Source organism: Hypomesus nipponensis, chromosome 17, assembly GCF_054491055.1.
Source record: "Hypomesus nipponensis isolate SF chromosome 17, ASM5449105v1, whole genome shotgun sequence".
NCBI lineage: Eukaryota > Metazoa > Chordata > Actinopteri > Osmeriformes > Osmeridae > Hypomesus > Hypomesus nipponensis.
Window position 1 is genome coordinate 22,349,013 of NC_140377.1, and position 19,349 is coordinate 22,368,361.

Sequence of the window (19,349 nt, forward strand, 5' to 3'; positions counted from 1 at the left end):
ACCAGTCGGACGTTTACATAATAGAAATATTGATTCAGTATTTTTTTAGTCTTTCACAGCTGTCAGCGTATTTGTCGACGGATTGTCCATCCACACCGAGACCCTGTCCTTTGTCCAAATTTCTGCTTGTTGTTTTTTGTATTTTTTTTATACTGTAGAAGAAAAAAAAAACATGTTTGGAGGTGAAGTAGCCCTCTTGTGCCCGTTCTGGGAGGTGAAGTCCGCTGGAGCGTGACGGCTAGCTGTCGTTCCAGATTACCCCGAGCAGACAGGATGCCCAGCTCTCCCAGGAACTCAGTACCTCACCACGAGCCCTGCGATGGAAGGCACTCATGCCTCTCTCCTCACTGCTCTCAGAGGAGCAGGGGAACAGGGAGCAGGGAAACAGGGACCAGGGGAACAGGGGAACAGGGACCAGGGGAACAGGGGGCAGGGGAACAGGGAGCAGGACCAGGGAGCAGGGGGCAGGGGAACAGGGACCAGGGGAACAGGGGGCAGGGGAACAGGGAGCAGGGGAACAGGGGGCAGGGGAACAGGGAGCAGGACCAGGAGCTCCAACCTCCACCCGTTGCTGGGAGCAGGGCCGGGAGATGGTCCCTGTCCAGCCCTGTCTCCCCTCCACCCGTCTGTCTCCTTGTCTATCTTTGCACTTCTGTTTATTTATGTTCTGTTTATTGTTACGGTCCAACCTACAGAAGCTAATTCTCCTCATGTGTAAACTTACTTGGCAACAAACCTGATTCAGATTCTGTGTCAGCTGGCTTGAGGAGGAGAGAGGGAGAGACAGAAACACAGATAGAGGGAGGGATGGAGAGAGGCAGATTCTGGGGAGCAAAATGAACCTGTTAGGGTCGTCTTGAAACGGCTTGCACACACACGTCTTGCTTTGGTGAACGTTGTAATTCTGTCACGTTAACGCCAGCTGTTTCTACGGACTGAGGGAGGGGCTGGGCGCCTCAATAAAAACACGACGCCATCAGAAGGAGGACGTTTAATTTGTTACAGCGCGCGGCTTTGTAAAACATCTGGTTCGAATTGGCCGCAAACCGTTTTGAATCACAACGGTTCTGACTCAAAAGGTACGTTTTTGATTAGTACCGCAGGATCGATAACGATCACTTTAAAGGTTCACTGGCACGTTACAATACAATATTCATCATTCATAGAAGCAAAACTCAAGCAGATCTCAGCCTAACTGTCCCCACACACACACACACACACACACTCACATGCACACACACACACACACACATGCACACACACACACGTCTGTCTTGAAGGTTTACTCAAGGTTGCGATGTTTGCCAGGCAGGGTGAAACAGGAAGTCATTGAGAGAGAACACAGTTGAAGGTGTGAATGTGACAGCTAGAAACACAACAGATGGCTTTGAACCAGTCAGAAAACACACAGCACACAGGCTGGCTGTGAACCAGTCAGAAAACACACAGCACACAGGCTGGCTGTGAACCAGTCAGAAAACACACAGCACACAGGCTGGCTGTGAACCAGTCAGAAAACACACAGCACACAATCTGCCGTCTGTGGGCACCCAGACAGTCTGGTGACTGCCTGGCAGAGAACTGTCGTGGCTGTTGGGGGGTGATGGCCGGGCACCAGACGAGTGTTGCTGTAGGTCTGTAGGAGGAGGAAGTGTGGTAGGTAGCTGGAGTGTGGTTTCAAACACAGAACTGAGAAGTGACACTCGTTCACAGCAGAATGAATTCCTCTGCGACCCCTGTGTTCAGCCTGGCTTTCTGGGGGGTCTGTGTGTGTGTGTGTGTGGACGACACAGACACAGGTGCAGGCCTGGGGAGGGGTGGGAGCAGGGTCGGAGGTGGCTGGGTCAGGTGTGAGGAGGAGGTTGAGAGGAAGGTTGAGCGTGGGTTCAGAGAGGAGGTTGAAACTAGGCTGCCACACGACTGCGGTGGCAGAGTTCTCACAGCGCTCACTTCCTCTCCCTACCAGGCTTCTCACGCGATGGTGGTTAAAGACGACTGCCTGTCTGTCTGCCTGTCTGTCTGCCTGTCTGCCTGTCTATTTCTTTCCGACTATCTGTTTGTCTCTCTGCCTGTCAGCCTATCTATCTGCTTTTTGTGACCTCATTCTCCATTACGTCTGACTGTTCTTTCACTGTCTGTCTGCCTGCCTGTCTGTCTGTCTGTCTGTCTGTCTGTCTGTCTGTCTGTCTGTCTGTCTGTCTGTCTGTCTGTCTGTCTGCCTGTCTGTCTGTCTGTCTGTCTGTCTGTCTGTCTGTCTGTCTGTCTGTCTGCGCTCCACGATGAGAAGCTGCCTCCATGCCCAGGAAGAGAGGCTGTTTTCAGTGCCTCTGTGTTCATCTCCTGCAGGGGATTCTGGGAGAGCTGAGCTGACAGACTGCTAGATGTGCCTGTTACCCTGTCAGCAGCCTCACAGCCCCCCCCCCCCCCCCCCCCCCCCCCGCCCCCTCTTCCCGGCAGGACCTGCTAAAAGCTCAGTTCTGTGGCACAGGGACAGGGCTCGATGTGTGTGTGAGTGAATCTCTCTTATGTGGGAGTGAGGGACAACATCTCAAATATATAGGCCTCAGTCCTCTCATGGAGAAAGAAAGAGAGACAGAGAGATAAGTGTGAGGGAGCAAGAGAGAGAGAGAGAGTGGTAGAGAGAGAGCAAGAGAAAGAGAGAGCAAGAGAGAGAGGTAGAGAGAGAGATTGAGGTAGAGAGAGAAAGAGGTAGAGAGAAAGGGGGAGGGGGAGAAAAATAAAGAGGAGAAAGGTTGACCTGATGTTGTGAATTTAGCAAATTAGCCAACAGCAACCTCTACAGTTTTGAGATGTCAGTACATTCAAAACAGCAATATTGCTCAGCACTGACCTCTGTTGGCCTTTATAGTGTACTGCAATAAATCCCCATAAACTGAGAGAATAGACCGGAACAGACTACACTAGACTTGACCAGACTAGACTGGACTAGAATAGGATGTAATAGATATTTTAGTGTTGTGCTCGAGTGCTCCAGTGCTCCGGTAACTTTAAAGTCTCTGCCTTTAAAACTGTAAGTTCTTTGATTCAGGAAGGAAACATTTGTTTTCAATGATTTCAATCATTGTTCATTTAATGTTATTTGGAAAGTATAACTAAAAGTATAACTAAACTAACGTGCTGGGGTGTATAAGCCCAAGAGATGACACAGTCCAACTTTATATTCATGGGTATTAAATAATCAGAATTGAATCATTTACAACATGAACTCTTTGTATCTCACTTTATGCCAAATGCAAAAATGTGAACAAAATGATTCCTGAGCATTTCCCATGTAATGCTATCGAGCTGATTAACACAACAGAGACAAGTCAGTCACAGTGTTGATGAGCGTGCTTAACTGGGTGAGTCACTGTTTATAAGCAGCAGCGATCATGCTGTGTAGCAAGAGCAGGAGTCACCACTGGTTTATTATAGAGAGTGAGCTCATGCAGTGACTAATCTTCCTTGACTGTTCCCAGTCTTCCCCTGGCTTCCCCTCACCCTGGGGGGGGGGGGGGCGCAGGGGTGGAGGGGGGTGGAGGGGGGGGTGGAGGGGGGGAGGACTCTTGATATTCTCAGCAGGGACGCTCTAAGTCAGTGGTTCTCAACCCGGGTCCTCAGGGACCCTCTGCCCTGCTGTTTCTAGATGTTCCCCTGCTCCAACACACCTCGTTCTAATGAATAGGTTGTTAGAAGCCAAATAACATTCATTTGAATCAGGTGTGTTGGAGCAGAGCTCTGTTTTGATTCAAATCAGTAAAGCTTTATTGGCATGAATGAGTTAAGATTGTTGTTAATGCCCTGCAGCCAGGCAAGACTGAACAAAATACATGAATCACATGACACACTTAAACACTTACACGATAACAACAATAGTACTAATATCATTGTTGATAGTGTCATCAACGACAATGAGAAGGAAAACGAATACAGTGACGTGAGAGCGCAGGTGGAACTCTCCGGAATGGGCCTCAGTGACATCACACGGTAGTGCGTGGGGGGTGGACCCCCTCCGGACAGTCACCAGGCTGATAATAGCTCCTGACACCGAGGTGGTAACAGCCTGAGCCGGGAGAGCTCGTCCTGGGGGAAACCCGAGACGGCCAAAGACCAGCGACGGCGGAGCAAGAAATAGAAACCCCAGCCCGTCAAGGAGTAAACAGGCCATGGCCCCTGGGCCACGTTTGGAAGCCTGCGTCGTGGTGTGGCATTCCTGCCCGTTGCCCCACTGACACCCAGCAAAGGGCTTCAGTGAGCTCATGAGGTGGAAATAGAGAGAGGGCGGGAGGGGCAGGAGGGAGGGGCGGGAGGGAGGGAGGGGCTGGAAGGTATATAAGGCTGAGTTGCTGCTCAGTGTCCACAACACCTCGGAGTGAAGACACACAGATCCAGCAAGAGATCCTCACCTCAAGAGATCCTCACCTCAAGAGATCCTCACCTCAAGAGATCCTCACAACAAGAAATCTTCCGGAAGCGATTGGAACAAGACGGACAAAACAGCCAACATGAGCCTGCCCTCCACCTTCGACAACATGTTCAAGGACGACCCCTTCTTCAGCCAGGCCAGCCTGCTCGGGGCCCTACCCCAGAGAGCCGCGGCCACCACCTCGCTCCTCCAGAACGACTTCTTCAACAGGGGGGCTGAGATGACCCAGAGCCTCATGAAGGAGCTCCAGCAAGGCCTTCCAGGGGAGCTGTTCCAGCTGGGATCCCCCCTCCTCAGGCAGAGGGGCATGGAGGCCCTGAATCAGGGAGAGGGGCCCTCCGCGGAGCTCGTGGAGACTGATCCCAGCAGGGGGCGAAGCGATCTCTCCGTGACCCTGGAAGCCCAGGGATTCCTCCCAGAGGAGATCAAGGTGAAGCTGGAGGGGCGGAGGCTGGCGGTGGTGGCCATGAAGAAGGCCCAGGCGGAGGAGGTCCAGTCTTCCTCCTCCGCGACGTCCTTCTCCTCCTTCTCCTCCTCTTCCTCTCAGCAGAAGGGATTCGCCCGGAAGTTCGACCTTCCCGCCCATCTGGATCTCAGCGCTCTGTCCTGCTCCCTCGGGGAGGACGGAAAGCTCCGGATCCATGCCCCTGCAGCCCTGCAGCCAATCAGTGACAAACCCCAGGCCCAGCAACCAATCAGTGGTGAGCCCCAGGCCCAGCAACCAATCAGTGACGAGGATCAGGGCCCTGCCCGCTTCAGAACATGTCTGGACATCCCAATTACGAAGAGCCAGCCAGAGGGAGCAACCCTCACAGCTTAAGAACCTAGACCGACCAGGGAGACTGGACGGTGTCGTTTACTGCTGATGCTATGTCAGTCCAATGGACTGTTTTACATTGTAAATGTTATTTATATGAACTGTTTTGATTAAAACGCTCCTGATTTTCAATCGACAGTCTCGCTCGAATGATTTGGGAGGTTTCTCTCGCTGCTCTGCTCAGACCTAGTGTGCGGAAGCTCCTCAACAATTATTTCCGTTTCTGTTTCCATTGTCGTGTGCAAGCGCAACAACACGCATCTTCACGAAGACCTGGTGTTGAGTCATACGGTGACCGTGAGTATTACACACACACACACACACACGCACACACTGATTCAAAGGAAGATAAGTTTAGTGGTAGATGGTGGGTGTAAGCGATGGAGGGCCCCCAGGTCTGCAGTGTGGTGAGGGGCCCCAGGTCTGCAGTGTGGTGAGGGCCCCCAGGTCTGCAGTGTGGTGAGGGGCCCCAGGTCTGCAGTGTGGTGAGGGGCCGCAGGTCTGCAGTGTGGTGAGGGGCCCCAGGTCTGCAGTGTGGTGAGGGGCCCCAGGTCTGCAGTGTGGTGAGGGGCCGCAGGTCTGCAGTGTGGTGAGGGGCCGCAGGTCTGCAGTGTGGTGAGGGGCCCCAGGTCTGCAGTGTGGTGAGGGGCCGCAGGTCTGCAGTGTGGTGAGGGGCCGCAGGTCTGCAGTGTGGTGAGGGGCCCCAGGTCTGCAGTGTGGTGAGGGGCCGCAGGTCTGCAGTGTGGTGAGGGGCCGCAGGTCTGCAGTGTGGTGAGGGGCCCCAGGTCTGCAGTGTGGTGAGGGCCCCAGGTCTGCAGTGTGGTGAGGGCCCCCAGGTCTGCAGTGTGGTGAGGGCCCCCAGGTCTGCAGTGTGGTGAGGGCCCCCAGGTCTGCAGTGTGGTGAGGGCCCCCAGGTCTGCAGTGTGGTGAGGGGCCCCAGGACTCTAGTGGGGTGAGGGGCCCCAGGTCTGCAGTGTGGTGAGGGCCCCCAGGTCTGCAGTGTGGTGAGGGGCCCCAGGTCACACTGGGGTTTCTGTCACACGCTTCTCCCACTCAGGGGGACCAGCTCTGGCCACGGCACCAGCTCCACTTCCTGCGACGAAAGCAGGTTTCCAGGACAGATCTGATCTCTCAGGGAAGCCTTCCCGTGGCGACAGACAGACTGGTGGTGTTTTTATCCTGGATGACGGTAGACCTCATTCTGGTCGGCTTGTTCATACTTCACACAAGGTCAGCCACTTCTGACACTTACCTGTGTGTTCTAGACCAGTGGTTCTCCACCCTGGTCCTCAGGGACCCCCTGTCCTGCATGTTTTAGATGTTTCCCTGCTCCAACACACCTGATTCAAATGAATGGGTCGTTATCTAGTTATGCAGAAGCCTGTTAACGACCATTCATTTGAATCAGGTGTGTTGGAGCAGGGAAACATCTAAAACATGTAGGACAGGGGGGTCCCTGAGGACCAGGGTTGAAGACCTCTGTTCTAGACCATAAGTGTTAAACTCAAGGCAGGCAGACCACATCCGCCCCGGCGTACAATTAAATCCGGCCCGCGAGATCATTTGATTTTTATTTTTTTTATGGCACGGCCAGATGAAGCACCAATAACACACAAACTACAAATCCCATAATGCAGCGCAACAGCTACCTTATCGAATAGGCTGATGCACGCTGTGGGCGCTCCCCGTCACTATCTAGCATCACATCAAACCCTAAATTTGGGCTAATCCCCGAATGTTTACAACATCTGGCTCTGCGCCTGATTAACACTCGGACGGATCGATAAGCAGTCTCGAAAATTGTAACAGTATAAAAAAATTATACGATCCCTTTCCGTAATCATCCCAAAAATGCGAAATCCGAAAAGGCCTACATGTTTTCTACGAATAAAGCCGTTATATATTTTATGTTATGAGGCGATGTCGGACGTTAAAGAGTAGGCTACAATCTCCGTCGGCATTTTGGCACCAAACACGGAGATAAATATGCCAAATTAAGCCTCCAATAAAAACTTGTCCAAGAATAAAAGGTGGAGGGCAATCGCAGCAGAATATGTTCACAAATGCTACAGCTAACATCGTTACATCGTAGTTCTCTGATATGGGCCAAGTGCCTGAAATAAAGCTGAAAAAAAGAAATGTAGTGGCCCTTTGAGGGCAACCATAATGCTGATGTGGCCCTCGGTGAAAATGAGTTTAACACCCCTGAATCTAGACGTTTCCTTGCTCCAGCACACCTGGTTCTAATGAACGGCTCGTTATCTGGCTTCTGCTGAGCTTGATAACAACCCGTTTGTTAGAACCAGGTGTGTTGGAGCGGGGAAACATCGAGATGCTGGGCAGTGGGCCCTGAGGACCAGCTTGGGTTGAAGACCACTGACAGACCAATTCCCTGTCTATCTAAAAGCAGAACATACAAATGTATAATTTTTTTTAAATGTTTGCTTGTTATTTCAGCAGAAAAGCTAAACAGCCCTACTTGTGTTCTAAGGTGTATTTCATACATGTGCCATAATGTGTAGTTAATGCAAGCGGGCCTATGGGAAAGTTAACTACATTATTGTGACATGGAGACTGTTGTCCAGAAACCTCAGTATCTGTAAACGGACATCCTGTGACATCTCGTGCAAATTGTGGCGATAAAGCTGTTTTTTTTGAATGCACATTAACAGATTGTCAGATTTCCAAGAATAGTCACCCAAACAGATCATTGAAGACGATCACGTTTGTCCATCTCTCTCTCTCTCTCTCCCTCTCTCTCTCTCTCCCTCTCTCTCCCTCTCTCTGTATGTGTGAGTGAGTGAGTGGTGATAAAGAGGCGGTCTCATAGACAGCGCAACAGAGTTAATCTAAACTTTAGTTTCAATTTCTTATCCCTATCGACGTGAGATTGCGCGCGTTTGGAGCAGGGCCGACCGCACACGACTCTCACCGTCAATCTAAAGCTTCAGTAGACATGACGCCGAACGTAGAATTGTACCTTGATAACGTTTGCAGATCGTAATAACTGGTTTTTCTAAATGCAATTCGTTCATCTGAAAGCCATCGATACAAGTGTGTGAGTGACTGAGCGGTCCGTGCATCCTCCACCCTGTCTTTCAGTGTCAAGGCGCCCCTTAGCAACCAACTCACAAGGTAAGAAGATGCAGCAGGCACTTATCTTGTCCTGCACTACAATGTTAACAAATCGTCAAATGACACAACATAACAAAAGTATTGCAGACTACGCATGTGTGTGTCAAGTTAACAACAATTAGGTTCAGTCGGCAGGAGTACAGGTTATATCGACTCCCGCGCAGGCTGGGACATGTTCCTCTGGCGGTATTCCCACGGTACTCCTGAACCACATTAATTAGTCACCAGTCTAATCGTCCACTGTAACTGTAGCGTGGTAGTCTAATTTGGGTGAATCATGTTACTGTGCGGGGCCCAGCGATCGAGACAAATCCAAACATATTTAATGTCCGATAATTAGACTGAACATGGTATTTAACTATTGCTTTCATGTGTATTTAAAATAACCACTCGTTTTTTTTTACCCGTACAAAGGCTGTCATACACACACACACACACACACACACACACACACACACACATCTAATAATCATTAGAAATACAACTGCAACCGGTGGTTTTATGTAGCACTGACTTCCTCTAATCCTTTCCCCTTCAGATTCATTTCAGAAACATTTTATTTTAGTCATGTTCCTCATTGTCTGGTCGAAGGTTAAAACACCGCACTCACGATGTGGTGTTTGTGTGTGTGTGTGTGTGTGTGTGTGTGGGGGGGGGGGACCTCAATCCGAGCCATTTAATCAATCATCCTTGGCACTGCCAACGATTCTGTACCTGTTATGCTAGCCCTGTCAGAGGTCAACAGACATGCTAGCCCTGTCAGAGCTCAACAGACATGCTAGCCCTGTCAGAGCTCAACAGACATGCTAGCCCTGTCAGAGCTCAACAGACATGCTAGACCTGTCAGAGCTCAACAGACATGCTAGCCCTGTCAGAGGTCAACAGACATGCTAGCCCTGTCAGAGGTCTAGCACAGAAACAGTTGACACATCAATACCGAAGCTACACCTTCTTCTTGCCTGTGATGTTTCATTTTGCATCCACAATTTACCTGTCTGATAGATTAGTCCACTAGTTGTCTCAGTCCTACCACAGAAGAGGGAACACTTGTCAATCCAGACACTTGTCAATCAAGTCATCAGAAATGGCTTTCATGGAACTTCCTCAGTTTGAATCCAACCTGGGCATTTTTGCGGCATCTCTCTGTTTCTCTGTCTGTGTCTCCGTGGCATCCTTTGTGTGCTGTTCCTCTCAGCTGTGAATCAGCCCCTTACCAGGGGAGTCCTGTCCCCCCATACCAGGGAGTCCTGTCCCCTAGTACCAGGGAGTCCTGTCCCCCAGTACCAGGGGAGTCCTGTCCCCCAGTACCAGGGAGTCCTGTCCCCCAGTACCAGGGGAGTCCTGTCCCCCAGTACCAGGGGAGTCCTGTCCCCCAGTACCAGGGGAGTCCTGTCCCCCAGTACCAGGGAGTCCTGTCCCCCAGTACCAGGGAGTCCTGTCCCCCAGTACCAGGGGAGTCCTGTCCCCCAGTACCAGGGGAGTCCTGTCCCCCAGTACCAGGGGAATCCTGTCTCCTTGTACCAGGGGAGTCCTGTCCCCCAGTACCAGGGAGTCCTGTCCCGCAGTACCAGGGGAGTCCTGTCTCCCAGTACCAGTGGAGTCCTGTCCAGGGATCAACATCCAGCTTCTTGATACAAGCAAATTTATATCTCACCCATTCACCGAGATCATCGTGTGAATGAGGTTTTGAAGACAATATGTGAACTATTAAAGTGAATAAGTAAACATTCACCGTTGGCTTTTGGGATGTTTTGTCCTCCGGTTTCTTGTATCGAGGGGAGTGGAGACAAGGCATATCAAGTGAAATTCGGCTGACATTGTTCGTGTAATTGAATTAAATTTCTCATGCTAGCCTCCCCATTCAGAGGCCAGAGGGATGGGGCCGGAGGGATGGGGCCAGAGGGATGAGGCCGGAGGGCCTGAGGGCCTGAGGTTTCCCTGGGCTCACGTCTGCCCCAGAGATACAAGGGAGAACAGAGAGGCCTCTGAGCAGCTGCGTCAGCCCTGCCTTTACCCTGTCTCAGATCCTGCTTCTACCCTGCCTCTACCCTGCCTCAGATCCTGCTTCTGCCCTGCCTCTACCCTGTCTCAGATCCTGCCTCTGCCCAGCCACATATCCTGCATTTGTAGTTATTGATTTACTGAAGCTGTTGTTTTGCAGAACTGGAACATTTTATTCTCAGAGGGGAATTTGTGTTTAACTTAGAAGCAGTGTGAGATAGAAGAACTTCTAACTGGTGTGAGGTAGCAGATCTTCTAACTAGTGTGAGATAGAAGAACTTCTAACTGGTGTGAGGTAGCAGATCTTCTAACTAGTGTGAGGTAGCAGATCTTATAACTAGTGTGAGGTAGCAGATCTTATAACTAGTGTGAGGTAGCAGATCTTATAACTAGTGTGAGATAGCAGATCTTATAACTAGTGTGAGGTAGCAGATCTTATAACTAGTGTGAGGTAGCAGATCTTATAACTAGTGTGAGGTAGCAGATCTTATAACTAGTGTGAGGTAGCAGATCTTGTAACTAGTGTGAGGTAGCAGATCTTATAACTAGTGTGAGGTAGCAGATCTTATAACTAGTGTGAGGTGAGGCAACGCTACCATTAGGCAAAGTAGGCAGCCGCTTAGGGCCTCAAAATGCCTGGGGCCCTGGTGAAGATTCCAAAAATATGATATATAGTACAGTATGTTATTTTTCGTATTTGGGTTTCTCCCAAACATGTTATCAAATTGTATCCTGCCTTCCATTACATTATTCATGTGCGAAACAAACCCAAACCCCCCTATCTTGCACGAATGGTTTGTCCCATATTGTTTCTCAGCCCAGCAGCGCACAATACGTTAGGTATCTTAATCAGTTGATTTTGAAACGATATTATGAAATTGTGAAACGTTTATATGTTAGGGGTGACCAAAAAGATGGATGAAGGAGGAAAACAAATGTTTTGTTGCCACTCTCCCAAAGGTGACTTGTTTTTATTCTGCCAACAATGACAGGTGGTGTCAGGTGGCTGAGCGGTTAGGGAATCGGGCTAGTAAACAGAAGGTTGCTGGTTTGATTCCCGGCGGGGAATGTCCCTGTACTTACTGTAAGTCGCTCTGGATAAGAGTGTCTCCTAAATGACTAAATGTTAACAATGTTAGCAATAGTAGTAACGCTAGAGTAGTTTTGCTTAGCGGCTTCAGCTATTCCTGAAGACGATTTGACAAGTGAGGTAGCAGATCTTAGAACTGGTGTGAGGTAGAAGATCTTAGAAGCAGTGTGAGGTAGTAGATCTTAGAAGCAGTGTGAGGTAGCAGATCTTAGAATCAGCGTGAGGTAGTAGATCTTAGATGCAGTGTGAGTAGTAATAGCTGATTTCCTTCTGGGGCTGATTAACAGGTACGATCAGTTGACCTGATTAACAGACACGATGAGGTGACCTGAATGGGATGTGGGTTTGAGCTTTATTGCTTTATAGTGTAAAAAGTTGACTTGCTATTATTATTATAACCTTTATTTAACCAGGAGAGACCCATTGAGATTAAGGAATTAATCTTGCTTAATGCTTTTAAATTAAAAATGAAAAAGCTAGAGACAGATTCCTTAAAATGTTAATGTTTTTAATGTACCTGGCTACGACACTAACTCCTATATTTTGTCTCCTTTTGTATTTGTGTAACTATATTTGTATGTATGCTGCTACCTGTCTTGGCCAGGTCTCCCTTGAAAAAGAGATTCTTAATCTCAATGGGTTTCTCCTGGTTAAATAAAGGTTATAATAATAATAATAATAATAATAATTAAGAATCTCTTTTTCAAGGGAGAAAAACTTATTTCGAAAATAGAAACCCATCTTTATCCTCAGCTTTTTCACCAGATACAGAACATGCGGCTTAAAAGTGAGGGAGTCATCAATCCTAATACCCAGGTATTTACAGGAGTTAACAAACCAATTTCACTTCCCTCGAGTGACGACTGAAGAGATATTTAATGTCCTGTTCCTAGCGTAGGTAAACAACACACATTTAGTCTTATCTGCATTTAGAACGAGTTTCAACTGAAGTAGGTTATTTTGGAAAACAATAAAAGCATTTAGCAAGTTTTCAGTGGCCTTTAAAAGAGTTGACACACAGCAGTATATAACAGCGTCATCAGCATAAAAATGAAGATTAGCATCTGACACATTTTGACCTAGATTATTAATATAAATAGTGAATGAAAGTGGACCTAATACAGAACCCTGTGGAACACCCTTGTAGATGGTTGCAATATCAGAACATAAACCATCATATTTAATGCACTGAGACCTATTACTAAGGTAGTGATGTGTGATGCTCAGGGGTTGACCCCGTGAGGACCTGGTTTGGGATCCTGCTTTATACAGTGTATATAAGTATATATAAGTATATATATATATATATATATACAAGCCTGCGCCTCGTGCATAGCGGGACAAGTTATCCCTTTGTTCTCAGCATGAGAAATGTCTGAAATGCATGAGTAAAACAAGATGTTGCGTGAGAGCGTGAGAAATGGCTGAAGTGTGAGTCTCACAGCGAATGCGTGAGGCTTGAGAGCAGGGCCAAAGCCAAAATAATCGTTTTGGGTTGGCCTAGAAAAATATGGATTTGCATCTTGTCAGTTTTGTTACTTATTTACTTTGAGATGTGCACCCGGTGCATCATTTTTCAGAGATATTTTCGTTTTTGGGTAGGCCTTAGATCAAATTGCGTAGGCCCTACCCAGGCCTACCCGTGGCTACGGCCCTGCTTGAGAGCCCTGCTTTTAATTACGTGATCTCAACCCTCCTAATGCTCATGTCTGTTTTACCCCCGAAGGTACACAGGACACAGGGTGCATTCTGGGAGGTGCTGACGCACAAATCTCATTCCTCATCCTCGAGTCTGCAGGTAAGGGGAAATACAGAGGGACTTTTTTTGTTTGTAAAATTCCATAATTATTCGTTTTTTTGTCCACTTTTCATTTATCTATGTTATACTGAATGTGAGTCTCCAGACCTGCACTGCCAGCAGCTGTCCTCGCAGTTCCAGGACCGCAACCTGTTACTCAGCTCGTGTATCTTTACATCAGACATACTCTCTGCTCTCTCTTCCAAAAATGTGAACTATTTCACAACCACATTGCTGCACCGACTCTGCAAAGAGCTGCGAAAGAGAGCTGTAAACTAGCAGCTGTTGTGTGTTTCTGTCTGTTGTGCGTTTCAGTTCAGCTGCAATGTAAGCACCCGCAGTTACAGTAGAAAGAAAAAGGTCTCTGTGCCGTGATGGCACAGTTGACATGGTTGAAAGTTGCCTTGGATAAAAGCATCTGCTAAATGAATAAATGTAAATGTGATGGCTGAATGGATAATTTAGTTCCCTTTTATTCTTCTTACTTGGATGCGCCTGCAGCTGTGCTGCTGTGCAGACTAGCTGTTCTCCCTTTGCCCAGTCTGCACTGCTCTCCTAACATGGAGGCCAGGGGAAAGTATGATTTCGACGCCACGGAGGAAGATGAGCTGAGCTTCAGGAAGGGCGATGTCATCAAGGTGTGTGTGTGTGTGTGTGTGTGTGTGTGTGAGGTAAAACCACAGAACCAGGAACCAGAGAAGAAGACAGATGTCACAGCCTGGAAGGAAGGCTTTTAGTCACTCAACAACTGTCGAATGTGATAGTGAGACGTTTATTTTTTTTAATCATAGTTTTGATAATACTGAAACAGCAGGGTCCTAAAGTGTGAGGCCACTAGTCAAGATGCTTCTGTTTCACATTTGTTCCGATTGTAATGGCACCTTTTTTTGCAGTCCACATATAGCAATTTGAGTGAATAAAAAAAATAAATGCAAATGAACTTCTGAATATCGTCATATTGGGTATCTCCTTTTTCAGTCTTCAATTCCCTCGTTAAACGTTCACTGGGGTGTCACACTTCTGGACTCGTGTGTTGATACTTCACACGAATGGGCCGGTCTTTCTCCATGACAGTAGTCTTGGTTCTTTGTTGTCAGATCCTAGGTGCTGAGGACGACTGGCTGAAAGCTGAAATGAACGGGCTCAGAGGCTTTGTGCCCAAGAACTATGTTGAGAGATCAATCCCAAGGTGAATTATCAGCTATCTGTTTGTTTGTTTATTAATTTATTCAATTTTTACTAAGACAAAATGTTCGTCATTCTTTACTTGAGTCGGTTGAAACACATTTGTATTTTACAAAACTTGAATAAGAAGATGCAGGGATACTATCATTTAATTCTTGTTGTGGGAGTAGATGTCTGTGTGAATGTCCATTGATGTGTGTGTGTGTGTGGATCTCTCTCCCTCTATCCCCCTCCCTCTCCCTTTTTCACCATCCCTCCCCCCCCTCGCTCTCCCTCTCCCCCCCCTCTCTCCCTCCCCCCTCTCTCTCTCTCCCTCCCTCTCCCCCCCTCTTTCCCCCCCCCATCTCCCTCCCTCTCCCTCTCCCCCTCTCTCTCCCTCCCTCCCTCTCTCTCCCTCTCTCTCCCTCTTTCCCCCCCTCTCCCTCCCCCCTCCCCCCCCCCCCTCTCTCTGCAGCTGGTTCCAGGAGGATGCGACCCGCAGCACTGCAGAGGATGTGCTGAGGCCCCGCCAGGTGGGCAGCTTCCTGATCCGGGGGAGCCAAAACTCCCCTGGAGACTTCTCCATCTCCGTCAGGTGTGTGTGTGTGTTCATGTTAAGGTTGGGATATGGGTTTGTGGTAAGAGAACACTATTTTGAATGGGAATTAATGTTTAAGCCCTGCTAGGATATAAACAACTGTATGTGTGTATATGTATACGTATTTGTGTGTGTGTATATACTGCATGTGTGTGTGTGTGTGTGTGCGTGCGGTGTGTGTGTGTGTGTGTGCAGGCAGGACAGATGGTCAGGGGTCGGGGCAGTCAGCTTACTCAGTTCAGTTTAACAGCATCATCTGTTGTTTCAGTGTTTCTTGCATCCCCGTACGATTTGTCATTTCATCACTTCGATGTTAAAAAACATAATCTAGTGTGCACAGAGCCGCTGTTATTGACAAGACTGACTTCTGCAATATCCCTACTGACCAGTAGGGGACAATCACATTGAGTTATCAGAATGGTTTCGAGTGTGACTCCTTAGCCACAAATAAGTAAACATGAGTAATGGCCGCAGTTTCCATCAAACCTAATAAAACTCCATGTGAGAATGTGACCGGCTGCATTTCTCCTCCACAGACACGAGTTTGACGTGCAGCACTTCAAAGTGATGAAGGACGGCAAGGGAGCCTACTTCCTGTGGGCGGAGAAGTTCACTTCCCTCAACAAGATGGTGAACTACTACAAGACCAACTCCATCTCCAAACAGTCGGAGATCTTCCTACACGACGGTAGTCAAGACAGCAGGAGCCTAGCGACCACCCAACAGGTGTTTCAGCCGTGAGAGTCTTTGAGGCCAGAACCCAGCACACTTTTAGCGTATATCTAAACAAACCCTAGCCTCCAGCTTCCAACCTCTAGCCTCCAACATCTATTTTTAAAATGTTGTTTCATGTAAAGTGTTAGGGTAAGAATAAACACCCCTGCAGCCAGTTGGTACATCCTAACCCTGCAGGTACATCTGGCCGGTGGTCTCTCCCTTGGGGAGGAGCCTAACGGCTGTGTGGAAGTGGTGCCTGTGAGGGCCCATGTAAACAGCCCTCTCCTGGTCTGTGAGGGCCCATGTAAACAGCCCTCTCCTGGCCTGTGAGGGCCCATGTAAACAGCCCTCTCCTGGTCTGTGAGGGCCCATGTAAACAGCCCTCTCCTGGTCTGTGAGGGCCCATGTAAACAGCCCTCTCCTGGTCTGTGAGGGCCCATGTAAACAGCCCTCTCCTAGCCTGTGAGGGCCCATGTAAACAGCCCTCTCCTGGTCTGTGAGGGCCCATGTAAACAGCCCTCTCCTAGCCTGTGAGGGCCCATGTAAACAGCCCTCTCCTGGCCTGTGAGGGCCCATGTAAACAGCCCTCTCCTGGTCTGTGAGGGCCCATGTAAACAGCCCTCTCCTAGCCTGTGAGGGCCCATGTAAACAGCCCTCTCCTGGTCTGTGAGGGCCCATGTAAACAGCCCTCTCCTGGCCTGTGAGGGCCCATGTAAACAGCCCTCTCCTGGTCTGTGAGGGCCCATGTAAACAGCCCTCTCCTGGCCTGTGAGGGCCCATGTAAACAGCCCTCTCCTGGCCTGTGAGGGCCCATGTAAACAGCCCTCTCCTGGTCTGTGAGGGCCCATGTAAACAGCCCTCTCCTGGCCTGTGAGGGCCCATGTAAACAGCCCTCTCCTGGTCTGTGAGGGCCCATGTAAACAGCCCTCTCCTGGCCTGTGAGGGCCCATGTAAACAGCCCTCTCCTGGTCTGTGAGGGCCCATGTAAACAGCCCTCTCCTGGGCTCTGTGTGTCTCCCAGATGAAGAGAAGCAGCCTTCCTGACCCGAGGAGTCAGGGCCACCAGGCCAGCGGTCCGGCGTCGCGCCGCGCCTCAGAGCAGTCCCACAGCCAGACGGTAACTCACCTGTCCTCACCTGCTCTGCCACCTGACACATGATAACTCACCTGCCCTCACCTGCTCTGCCACCTGACACATGATAACTCACCTGTCCTCACCTGCTCTGCCGCCTGACACATGATAACTCAGCTTCCCTCACCTGCTCTGCCACCTGACACATGATAACTCAGCTTCCCTCACCTGCTCTGCCACCTGACACATGATAACTCACCTTTCCTCACCTGCTCTGCCACCTGATAACTCAGCTGTCCTCACCTGCTCTGCCACCTGACACATGATAACTCAGCTGCCCTCACCTGCTCTGCCACCTGACACATGATAACTCAGCTGCCCTCACCTGCTCTGCCACCTGACACATGATAACTCAGCTGCCCTCACCTGCTCTGCCACCTGACACATGATAACTCAGCTGCTCTCCTTGTGACACATGATAAGCTCAAGTTACATAATCTCCATTTATTGTTTAAAATCTGAATTCCAAACATAAGATTCCTTTTAAAAGTGGATACGACTCATACAAAATAGCCAAATTGTCTTCAGAACTTTTAAATGATTGACATGTCAGTGGACACCTTCCCCTGAGAAGGTCAGAGGTCATTTGGAACCCTGACCTCCGCCATGTGAGACCGCAGTCTCAGGCAGTAGCTGCTCTGTCCAACGATTACAGTAAACACACACACACACACACACACACACACTGAGCTGCCTGGCTCCATAGGTACACACACACACACACACTGAGCTGCCTGGCTCCATAGGTACACACACACACACACACACACTGAGCTGCCTGGCTCCATAGGTACACACACACACACACACACTGAGCTGCCTGGCTCCATAGGTACACACACACACACACACACACTGAGCTGCCTGGCTCCATAGGTACACACACACACACACTGAGCTGCCTGGCTCCATAGGTACACACACACACACACACACACTGAGCTGCCTGGCTCCATAGGTACACACACACACACACACACACTGAGGGTGTGGCCTGTTGGAAGGCTGTGTGCCCTGAGACCCTGTGTGTTCTGTGTCCAGAGTAAGAGAGTGATGGAGGAGAGAGCTCACACCATCGGTAGTGTTGGGAGAAGCAGCCCTGCAGCCTCCCTTCCTGCCCCCCGCAGGACCTCTGAGCCCACCCCCCTCCCTCAGGTAAGCTCCTCCCCATGCCCTTCCCTCAGGTAAGCCCTTCCCCCTCCCCACCCCCTTCCCTCAGGTAAGCCCCTCTCCCTCCCCACCCCCCTCCCTCAGGTAAGCCCCTCCCCTCCCCACCCCCCTCCCTCAGGTAAGCCCCTCCCCCCTCCCTCAGGTAAGCCCCTCCCCATTCCCCTCCCTCAGGTAAGCCCCTCCCCGTTCCCCTCCCTCAGGTAAGCCCCTCCCCTCCCCACCCCCCTCCCTCAGGTAAGCCCCTCCCCCCCCTCCCTCAGGTAAGCCCCTCCCCCCCTCCCTTAGGTAAGCCCCTCCCCATTCCCCTCCCTCAGGTAAGCCCCTCCCCGTTCCCCTCCCTCAGGTAAGCCCCTCCCCGTCCCCCTCCCTCAGGTAAGCCCCCCCCCCCTCCCTCAGGTAAGCTCCTCCCCATTCCCCTCCCTCAGGTAAGCCCCTCCCCGTTCCCCTCCCTCAGGTAAGCCCCTCCCCATCCCCCTCCCTCAGGTAAGCCCCTCCCCCCCCTCCCTCAGGTAAGCTCCTCCCCCTCCCCATGACACTCCCTCAGATGGTGCTTCAGAGCTGAAAGGAAATGTATACTACAGTAAAACAGCTTTGACTGCAAGTAATATTGAGTGTGTGTGTGTGTGTGTGTGCCATTCAGGGGAAAGCGCTGTATGACTTCATAGCGGAGGAAGAGGACGAGCTGGGGTTCTCCATGGGTGATGTCATCGAGATTATTGACCGTCCAGATCCCTCGTGGTGGAAAGGCCGTCTGCGAGGCAAAAGCGGGCTGTTCCCCTCCAACTACATCACCCCCCTGTGAGAGAGGACCCGGGACCCTACCTGAGGCACACCTCAGCCCTGTCCACAGTGGCAGCTCTGATCAGCCACATGGGCTGTGCTGGTGGGGCCACGGCGACAGCTGTTGCCACAGCACGAGCATTCGTATCAACATTACTTGTTGGAGGGTCGCACTGCACTCCCATAACATCCTGTTTAGCAATGGTGTGAGGATTTCTTTTTTTTTTTTAAGTGTTCCGATGGATGACAAATTTCTGAGATGACAAAGACAAAGCAGGCACAGACAGCTATGTTTTTTATATTAAGCTCCTCTCGTTTTGATCAGTTCAGAAATGTTAATCGATATTGGATTGTGAGGTACAGTTGGCCTTGGCAAGTAAACATGTTTAAAATAGACTGTAACCCTCACTGAGATTTGTATTTCAAAAAAAGGCACTCTTTTCTAGGTTTAACGCTCTGTGAAATAAAATAATGAGACCTTACACAATCTTTCTTTTTTGTGTATAAACTTTCTATTTTAG

General features: G+C 49.8%; 2 protein-coding genes across 3 annotated transcripts; both read left to right on the forward strand.

Moving 5' to 3' along the window:
* Positions 1–4,343: 4,343 nt before the first annotated feature.
* On the forward strand, positions 4,344–5,375 carry hspb9 (heat shock protein, alpha-crystallin-related, 9). The gene has a single exon (XM_084677504.1). The coding sequence runs from the start codon at positions 4,506–4,508 to the stop codon at positions 5,244–5,246; it is 741 nt and encodes a 246-aa protein (XP_084533630.1). The 5' UTR covers positions 4,344–4,505; the 3' UTR covers positions 5,247–5,375.
* Positions 5,376–8,143: 2,768 nt separating this feature from the next.
* Positions 8,144–19,300, forward strand: grap2a (GRB2 related adaptor protein 2a). Of its 2 annotated transcripts, XM_084677494.1 has the most exons (9): positions 8,144–8,378; positions 13,196–13,267; positions 13,769–13,905; positions 14,365–14,456; positions 14,907–15,026; positions 15,566–15,755; positions 16,768–16,863; positions 17,920–18,033; positions 18,689–19,300. In XM_084677494.1, exons 3-9 carry the CDS (start codon positions 13,828–13,830, stop codon positions 18,848–18,850), a joined length of 852 nt encoding a protein of 283 aa, XP_084533620.1. In that variant the 5' UTR covers positions 8,144–8,378; positions 13,196–13,267; positions 13,769–13,827; the 3' UTR covers positions 18,851–19,300. The 2 variants fall into 2 exon arrangements, with proteins under 2 accessions (XP_084533620.1, XP_084533619.1); XM_084677493.1 differs by having other exon boundaries at positions 13,196–13,905.
* Positions 19,301–19,349: the final 49 nt, after the last annotated feature.